Consider the following 9,963-nt stretch of genomic DNA (forward strand, 5'->3'; position numbering starts at 1 on the left):
AACTTGCAAAGTTCAAACTACCTTAAAGGTTTTCTCAATTTAAAATTAAGATAAAAATTTGAAACAAATTGAATTCTCATATAAATTACTGGATTCTTTATCAAACGATTTTTTTCAGGTGTTTTGATAACATCTTTATGGGTACCAACGATCCTGGGAATAATTGTTTTTGTTTATGGTTTTATTGTTGCGTAAGTAATTTTATATGTTTATTGATTTGGATTAATATTGGATCTAATCAACTGACCTTTATATATCCCTGGACCAAGCTATATCCGCCATCTTTGATCGAGGTTGTTTTTGAATTGGTACCCGAGAAGAGGCCATTGCAATGTTAAAAATTAACGTCTTACGGTGCTACATCATCAAAAGTATTCGAGGAAAAGTAGATCTTGCGCTCTCGATGCATTTTTACCGCTATTGAGTAGTGTCGCCATTAGGGTACCAATTTCAAAAAAACTCTGAGCAAAGATTTTTGCTTAGCCGGGATAGAGTAGCTTGGTCCAGGGATATATAAAGGTCAATGGTCTAATCTTCTTCGTTCTAAATGTCTTGAGCCAGAATCTGAGAATTTTCTGCTTGTTTTTTTTCTTCATGACCATATGCCTGTTCAAAGCTTTGAATCAGGCCAGAAAATTTTCACACTTAATTAGTGGGAATCTTTGGTAACGCTAGTTTTCATTTTTTGGGACTGGGAACAAGATTTGCCACTAAAACGAGGCTGAACTTATCCTACTTAATGATTAAACAATTATACACCTGAAACTGATGCAAGGTATCGAATTTGAGCCAATGCAGTTTTATACTAGAGTACTTCAGAAGAAACGCTGCTGTAATCAGTTCTATCAATTACTAACTGAAATGAAATTATACGTTTTTAGATATAATACAAAAGAAAAAGTGTCAGTGGAAGCTGTTACTGGCTGGGTTACAAAAGCTTTTGACAACAATGCCACACCTTATTTTGCAGTTATCATTTGCTTATGGGGTAAGGAAAATATTAAAAATGGTGAAACCTTCAATGATGGTATAAGCCAATTTATTATATACCTGTAGGCAAAAACAGCCATTGAATAATTCCTGATATACCATGGCTATTATACCACTGTAGAATTTTTTTTCACATTTTGCATTCAAAGTTTGATTTTTTTTGTCGCACTTGTTGTTATCAAAGAAATCCATTAAAAAAATTTATTGTGAATTTCATGAACAATTTTATGACTCAAAGTAATTAAGAAAATCTTTAAAAAAGAAAAACATTCGAACGTTCGATTATGGGAGTGTTTTATGTGAAACGTTCGACTATTGACACAATTAATGTTTTGTTTTTGCCTCTAGGTATATAATAAAACATATATTCAATAGGTTTTCGTTGGTTATTGGATTTATTAACCCTCGGTGATGTATATTCAACTCGGCTCCGCCTCGTTGAATATTACATCACCTCGGGTTAATAAATCTCAATAACCAACTTTTACCTATTGAATATCTGCTTAATATCATTAATGATGTTTGCTACAATTTTATTTTTTCGAGAAAGAAAATCCAAGCGAGATCTTGCTAGTCTGAAGAGATATTACTAGATGTTTTTATTCTGACTTAAACAGCTTTGAGCTTTCTTTGAACAACGATAAGAATTGTGAGATATTGCTAGTCTGTATTTAGAGCAAGAATATGTGGTCAGGTCAATGATTGATTTCTTTGATTTTCCCATAGGTACTGTATTTTGTGAATATTGGAAAAGAACCAATGCTTTGTTAGCCTATAAATGGGATGTGGATTTGTTTGAAGAACAGGTAGTTATTAACCTGATAACAGATTGCATTTTTTCTGGCCCAGTACGCTGAAGCTCTAAAGAAGTGGGCGAAATTTAGCGATCTTTAGAGCTTCAGCGTATCGCTTTAAGAAAGCTCAACAGCGCTGTTATCAGGTTATTATTGATTCGCTCTCATATAATCGATAGAAAAATAAATTGATCTAACAATTTAATATTACAATTTCAATCTCTGGCAAACCAATAGATAGAGGTTTATGAGCTTTCATAAATACCGTAGTCTCTCAATCTTAGTACCTTTAGTATCCTTTTTTCTTTACATTTAGGAAACGAACAGACCACAGTTTATAGGAACTACTGTAAAGAAGGTAATTGTTTCCTTCTTGAAATTCCTCAATTATGGTAGCGACCGTAGTGCTACGGTAGAGGCTATGATGTGCACGGTCGTGTTGGTTTAATCCCCGGTCAGGTTCTACAAAAGATTTCTTACCTAGTACTTATTACTTTAATAGAAGAATCAAGGGTAAAATGGAGTAATCCAGGAAAAAAGAGTGGCGCCCTCCCCTACCTTCGCGTGGATAAATATCGAAAGAGAAGCCTTCGGGTCGACTCGGACTGTGATCGCCATGGTTTGCTTTTGTTCATTATTTAACTCTCAACAATTGTCAAGATATATTCTTATTTTCAAACAATCGTGTTTCAATGCAACCTTTTCTGTTTCAGAACCCTGTATCAGGAGAATATGAACCTCATTATCCAAAGTGGCGTAAAGTGTTGAAGTCAATGGGGTCAATGAGTATTATTTTATTTATGGTATGTTTTTTTCTTCAACATTAGGAAGTTAATGTTCTCCTTTGTCATCTACATGGCAGTTTAAAACAGCACTAAGTTAAAAAAAGGATCTGGAAAAAGAGTTTTCATTTTATTTTGAGCATATCTCTCTTTCAACTGACGTGGGAAATCCTTTTTCTAGGTTTGTCTGGTAGTGACAAGTGTTGTGTCTGTTGTGGTTTATAAAGTTGTATCGCGGGTTGATTGGTTTAAAACGATCACCAATGGAGCTTTCGCATCATCTATGACGTCATCAGTTCTCAATTCCATCTCGATTCTGTTGTTGGGGAGACTTTATAAAACGCTTGCTTACAAACTGACTGAGTGGGGTAAAATTTAACTACAATTTACCATTTTTTAATGTACTGTATTCAACATACAGTGAAATAAGCCTGGAACTTATCAATCAGATATAACAAAGAATAAATCTTCCAAGATGGTGTTTGCTTTTGTGTCAAACGTTTTTCCGTCAGCGAAGTATATAAAAGAGGCCTTTCCGTCTTAAAATTCTACGTAAGTCACCAAAGTTTCTGTAATAGGTGCCAGTTTACTGTGTAAAATCCATTTTCCGTTTCAGACGAAAAAGACTTGCTTTGATCACACACTACTCTGTACCAGAGTGTATCTCACGTTTATCGCTTCGCAGTACGGCAATGAATTTTGAAGTTAGCCGCAGATACTGGGTCTGTGTACAGACAAACCACCCACTGGCTTATAAATGATTTGTTTTGCTTTTAGAAAACCATCAAACAAAAACTAAATATGAAGATGCTTTGATTTTGAAGTTATTCGGTTTCCAATTTGTCAATTCCTATGCTTCACTGTTTTACATTGCATTTTTCAGACAGGTATCTTTCACTATATAGTTTCTCTTTCGGATCTTCCAAGAAAAATTTTATCGTAGGGTTAGTATTTAGCCTGTACCAAACTCTTCTTCGCAAAAAAGAAATCCACAACAAAATTTTTGAAAAAAGCAAAAATCGCCCGTAGCAACCGGGGATGGTACGCAAGAAACAGTAGCGTGGTGGGTTGACCGAAATTGGGGTAAACTGGGGAGGCAACCCTTGGAAGTTTGGATTTTGGAACCCTTTCTCTAAATGAAAATGCCTTTGTAAAAGATCGCGAGTGAGGTATTTTTTCTCTTTTTGGCTGAAAACTACTAATTCTTAGGTGTAAAAAAGGAAAGGGGCGCCAAAATTAGTAATTAGAGGCGCCTTTTTGCGTATTTGGTCTTTCGGCGCCCCAAAAAATCGATCGCTGTAGGGAGACAAAAGATTCTACCTTTCTACATAATCAAAATACATCCCATTCAAGTAGCACACCATAAAAACTAGGGCTCGTGAGATAAAAAGATTAACCGTTTTCGTTGAAATGCATCATGTATAACTTTCTTTTAGCGCACCTCAGAAGGAGTTTTCAATCTCGGTACAGAATATTCAGATAGTTGTGGAGACAACAACGATTGTATGTCGCTGCTCTCTTTACAAGTTGCTGTTCTCATGATCGCGAAACCGATGCCTAAATTCTTCTCTGACATCATTCTACCGTAAGTTTCTTCGTATATGTCCGCGGTATTCTGTTCTTTTGCCGTCGAACAAAAGTCAACAAGTTCGATGAAAAAGTCAAACATTTGCCGTAATTTGAGAAATTTTCTTTCATCATCTGAATCAAAACATATCAAATTAGACTACAAGTTAGAAAAACGAATATTATATATTCCCTAAAAAAGATGCAGTTGAAATTTCAAATTCACCTATGCAATATGTGTTATAACTATGAATTTATTATGTCATAGTGTTTTGTGAGATATTTAAAAAACTGTTTGATTGGTCGTGTCCTTGTTAGCGAACTGAATAAGATCGATGGGAGAGAAGAATAAAGGATTAAAACTCGTCTTCAGATTCAGCATTTGACTCTTCATCATCACAAATCGATTCTTCATCACCGACAACATTCAAATCCTCCAAAATCATCCGTACTAAAAAAACCAATCCTGCTAACACGGATATACATACTGTTATCACAATGGAATAATCTACACCTCTCATACAACCAATATTAAATGGTGTCTGTAAAATTTTTCCCTCTTCAATCTTGAAGCATGATCTTCTTAATTTCTTCGTAATGTATTGGTATAAAGCACCACCGAATCGTAGTAAAGTAGTTGCAGGCATCGCCAATATAGCTCCGGAGAGAGTGACAGCGTATATTGTGTTTTCGTACTGGACGTCATTTTTTATGAAGGATATTGCTGAAAATGCGCCTTGAATATTACAACATGCTACCAAGACATCTTTGACTATCAACAGTGGAGTATAGGATGTAATATACTTTTCGATCCAGAAATATTCTAATATTAATTCAGGTCCATCTTCAAAAGCGAAGCTAGCCACTGTGATATGATATTTAAGTCCCTTGATATCTTGTACATCTGCATAACATCTACATTCATTGCATCCTACATCTTTCAAAGATACTTCGACGTATTTCAGAACGATTATCTTCACAATACAACCAATGACTGCGAATGCGTATATAGAATTATTAACATGTCTGTTCCGGTAGATTGTACTATCCAAGATCTCACCACTTTCAATCCGATAGAAAATGTAAACATCAAGAGTCATATCGATGGCATCCCATGAAAATTTCACGAGAGGCATCAAAATGAAAAAGAAGAATGATTTCATTCGAAAAGATCGTCCCAGTTTCGAATTTGGTTTGATCGGTTTGATGGTGGCCCCTTCTTCTTTTCTTCTCGTTTCTTGCCATTCCTTCTCAAAGGCGATTTCTTCTCTCATGTATATTTTCCAAATCCTAAATAATTCCTTCAATATTCTTCTGATCATCCAGAGAAGTATCAACCAGTAAACCAAAGCCGGTGTGATTGCCATCGCCAGCAAAACTCCATGGTTGAAACGTGGTGTCCATTTTTCTTCCAAACTGCAAAATGTTTTATTACCAACAGCGATGGGTAAATCATAACAAATAGACTTGTTCACTGTCGATGAAGAGATATCCATTTGTTCTTTTATTGCGATTAAGTCAACTTTCAGTGTCTTTTTAAAAATCGAGGACTAGCAATCTTATGACCCAACTGACTGAAAAATCTCACTGTTGTATGACTTCTTATCTCTCTTCTCTGTCTTTTTTAAATTTATCAATGGTCAATATCTAAAGATGCTTCTGTAAATGCATGTTTTCGTATTACACATTTTTACCATTCAACAGTTCAATGATGCATTTAACACTGCATGACAACGTTTTTCTTTGAATTCTTTTTCAAGAACATGAATATGCCTTCTTCAAAGTAAGCATGACGCAAGTATATAGACTAGTAACCTAGTCTGGTTGCTAGCCTTTAAAGTCAATGATATTGATGTATAGCCATCGGTTAAAAGTTGTAGTTTGGGCTTTTCCCACTCTCGTGTCTTTGAAGATGCGGTTAGCAGTGCCCAAGCTAACAGTAATAAAATCAAGCTAATCTCTTAACGTTAACCTCCTTTCGACCTGAACCATTGCGTTATCACTCAATTTGTACCCCCAATATCAAAATTATCTTTGATATCTGCCCTGGTAATATAATGCATATCTATTCTACAAAACATGCACGTTTTTTATAAGAACCAAGTATACAAGAACAAAAGGCTTTTATGCCCAAAATATTAAAAACAATTTAAGAACATTTTAAGACTTTATTGACTCTAAAATGCCGTATTTCTTAAGAAATTGCACAAAATTACTCAAAAATAGTAAAATCAAGAACATTTTAAGACAAACTTTGCTCTTAAAACTCAAAAAGTTAAGAACATCCGAAGGCTTTAAAAATTTTGAATGTTTTTATAAAAAAAACTTGTTTCAAAATTATCTCCATGATGTCAGGTTTGTGATGAAATACGCGAGAAAGTTGTGTTGCTGTTTCAAACGTCAATCAACAAACGTGGTCAGTTCATTAGAGCTACAACAAAAGGATACTTCAGATGATGCAGAATATGAAGCTTATCTTCGCCACGAACATAAAAAACCTCCATTGGATGACTTCACCCTCTCAGAATACACCGAAAAAGGTAAGAAAAGCGAGTTTATGTATTTGCACTTTTGAGGACATTAAAGAGACTGAAGTGATTTGGAAAGACCCGCAGTTCTGACCTGCAAAATTGAGGACAGTAAAATTTCTGATTTACTGTCGTCCTCAATCAGTCAGGATGTAGACAAATAATTAAACCTTACCGTATCCGCCGCTTAAAACGCACATACATAAACTCACTAATAATGGTGGTGGTGCGGTTTTTCGATCAAAGATATGATTTTTTCTCTTGATTATTTTCATGGCAGTTTTGCACTGCCTATCTCAGCCTACCTATGGTTGGGCCTAATTCTCTTACTTACTACTTATACGGTGGAGTCTTTATACCTCAAACCCATATGGGGGGCACCAAGTTGTTCGAGTTAAGGAAATTTCGAATTATAGAGTAAAGTTTATAAGGCATTATTAAGTGAAAGGACAACAAAATCTGTTTGTGTTAAGGAGGCATTCGAGTTATAGAGGTTCGAGTTGAGGAGACTCTACTGTGCTATTAACTGAAGGCCAGGAACGTGGACAAGATATTGGGCGTCGTCTTCCCCAATTTTATTATAGTACCTGTGCAATGTGTTTTTTCTATTCTTCTACCGAATAATGTTTTCTTCTTTTCTACTTTCTAGTATTGCAGTACGGCTATTTGATGGTATGTATGAAATCTTGCTCTTCATTGTATTAATACCCTTGACTGACTGATAATTTGGATGCGTTTGGGAGCTAGTATCGAACCTTACATGAAGAATAGCTTTGTTGTTTGCTTCTTGACATAATTAATAGGCAGCAAAATCTTGGAGTCAACCCTTCGAAATTTATCCCCCTATAGCTGGCAAACAGTAACAGTTCCATGAACTTCAAACAAGACGCTAAGCACTGTTATATCATAATCTAATCTTCTAATGTTTCGTCTTTTAAGATGTTTGCAGCAGCCTTTCCATTGGCACCTCTAATTGCGTTGATCACCAATCTGATAGATATGAGAGTGGACGCCAGACGAATGTTATGGTTCAATAGAAGACCTTTCGCTGAACGAGCTGAAGATATCGGTAAGAAATAAATTTCTCCTTATTATTCAAAAACAAAACTCACAGAAAGCTTTGAAATTTTTTTTTCAATTTAAGAATACTGGAGAAGTTGTAGACGATGCTATCGTCCGTATAATATGTTATTATGATATAACATAGTTTGTATATTATAAAACGTAATATGTTTCGCGGCGGATAGAGTCAGTGTTTACGGACGATATCAATTTGGCGCTTTTCTTGATTTCATCTTTGCCCTTACCGACCTTGGAGAAGGGTCGGTGATTTTTGCGGAAAATCCCTGCAGATTTATAGACGAACTTGGTAGAGAAAACCAAAACAACACAAAATCGAAGGGAAGGATGCAAGTAGGGAGTGAACAAAAAATGGTTGTTTTCTTTGAGAATGATGGTTCTGGGTCTGGTGAAGAAGAATGCTCTTGAAGGATAATTTGGAGGCTGAAGACCTTACATAAATGCATTTGCTGTTTCTTTAGCTTTTTTGACAATATTAGTTAGAAGGGATTGTTTTCCTCAAGGCCCACAAACAAATTCTAACTTTGATTTTTGGAAATTTTATTCAACTTGATGCCTGACACCTGAAGCTTGAAGTAGCATCTAAAGGTAAGGTTTACATTCACTGCATTTTGTAGTTTCTTTTATGTTAGCAGGAATCAGTGTCAGTTGAGACTGAAATATTGACTTTTTCCCAGTTCTGTCAAGTATGATTTTGTGCACGTCAAAAATCTTCAATCTCTGTAAAGTTTCTTCTAAGAAAGAAGGTTTAAATTTTAATAGATTCTACTTTCTGTTTATTTTTTTGTTGGGCTTGATTGAGTTTAAAGTTAGCTATCTTTTATATTTTTTGATAGTCAATTGTTCAGCTTGGCACTTGAGTGACATATTTCAATAACCAATGCATTTCTACAAAATTCAACCAACACCTTTCACGATATCAGACCGACACCCTCTACCGTGTGTAAACAACACTTTCTGCGATATCTAAATAACACTTTCCACGGCGGCTGATCAACACTTTCCATTATGACTGAAGAAAACCCTCCACGATATCTGAACAACAATTTCCACAACAGATCTGAACAACGACACCTTCTATGATACAAAAGCAGTACTCAAGCATCTTGAAAGATCTGAACAAAAAGTTTCTTTTTGACTATATTTTTAGCGCAGCTGGGGCAGCAGCTGGTTCATTCAAAAACAGCTTTTTTAAGCCTCAGGTCTATTGAAAATTTGAACCAAAAATTTTTTTAGGACACATTTCTACGATGTTAAAAAAATTGTATCGAAAAGGAGTCTTTTTTCACTTCAAATCTCCACATTCTTCTGGAGAAATGCAAAATTATCTGCTACCCAATCAGACCGTACACAGGATGCAATTTGATATAAAAATTTCCCTTCACTTTTTGAGGTTAATTCAAGGTGAAACGCTGCAATCTTTTAATAATTTACGGTGAAATTTCAGCTAATCATCAAGTAATTATTGAAAGATTACAGTTTTTCACCGCCATAATTCATCTATAGTCAAGGTAATTGTTTTTTTCTTGTGAAACAGTTTGCAAATTTCATCTAAAAATTTACAACTATAAATCGTGCGAAAACACAAATTTGGTTTGAATCTTGTAAAAAACTAAAAGTTTATCACAATTCCTGAACCAATGATCAAAATTACTTTAAATTTGGAATGTAGGGTCACTGTGACGATTGAAATGTATTTGTAAAAAAAAATTCCCCAAAAAATCTGTGGTTCAAATTTTCAATTTTAGACCTAAGGCCGAGAAGGCGTTTTTGACTGCAAACCGAATGCTTTGCAAAAAATACCTAGTCAAAATAAATTTCTTTACTCAAATATCCTTTTAAATGATCCAAGTGGCATACCCATAAAATAACACGTAAAAATGAATTGATTTATTCAAAATTGAAAAAAAAGATAACCAAAAATATGATAGAAATTTCATACAACATTGATTTTTGCATGACAAAAATAAATACTGAATACAATGTCCTTATATAATGCCCATCTTGAATATAGTAGGGCAGAATAGCAACTATTACTAACATATAGTAGTCAATAAGAAGATAAATAAAGAAAAATCTTTTCTTAATGACTACCTTGCTAGGAATGGTTGCTACTTTGTCCACAATAGCGCTCTGCAACACATACGTCATAATTATTACTTTTCACTTTTTTTGACATTTGTACGAGTTGCAATCCCACAATTCAACGCAGCTCAATTAAAG

The 9,963-nt window shown here is 34.8% G+C and overlaps 1 protein-coding gene across 1 annotated transcript in view; it reads left to right on the plus strand.

Annotated features, from left to right (window-relative positions):
* Nucleotides 1-9,963, plus strand: part of LOC136814525 (anoctamin-7-like) — a 38,622-nt gene that overhangs the window by 2,769 nt on the left and 25,890 nt on the right. Inside the window, exons 2-12 of the mRNA XM_067071085.1 lie at nucleotides 119-191; nucleotides 882-988; nucleotides 1,717-1,796; nucleotides 2,101-2,142; nucleotides 2,498-2,587; nucleotides 2,748-2,934; nucleotides 3,344-3,453; nucleotides 4,003-4,151; nucleotides 6,488-6,672; nucleotides 7,310-7,332; nucleotides 7,600-7,729. Coding sequence (XP_066927186.1) covers nucleotides 119-191; nucleotides 882-988; nucleotides 1,717-1,796; nucleotides 2,101-2,142; nucleotides 2,498-2,587; nucleotides 2,748-2,934; nucleotides 3,344-3,453; nucleotides 4,003-4,151; nucleotides 6,488-6,672; nucleotides 7,310-7,332; nucleotides 7,600-7,729 — 1,176 coding nt within the window. The remainder of the gene's footprint in view (nucleotides 1-118; nucleotides 192-881; nucleotides 989-1,716; nucleotides 1,797-2,100; nucleotides 2,143-2,497; nucleotides 2,588-2,747; nucleotides 2,935-3,343; nucleotides 3,454-4,002; nucleotides 4,152-6,487; nucleotides 6,673-7,309; nucleotides 7,333-7,599; nucleotides 7,730-9,963) is intronic.

This window comes from Clytia hemisphaerica, unplaced genomic scaffold (assembly GCF_902728285.1).
Source record: "Clytia hemisphaerica strain Z4C2 unplaced genomic scaffold, Clytia hemisphaerica genome assembly, whole genome shotgun sequence".
NCBI classification, from domain to species: Eukaryota; Metazoa; Cnidaria; class Hydrozoa; order Leptothecata; family Clytiidae; genus Clytia; species Clytia hemisphaerica.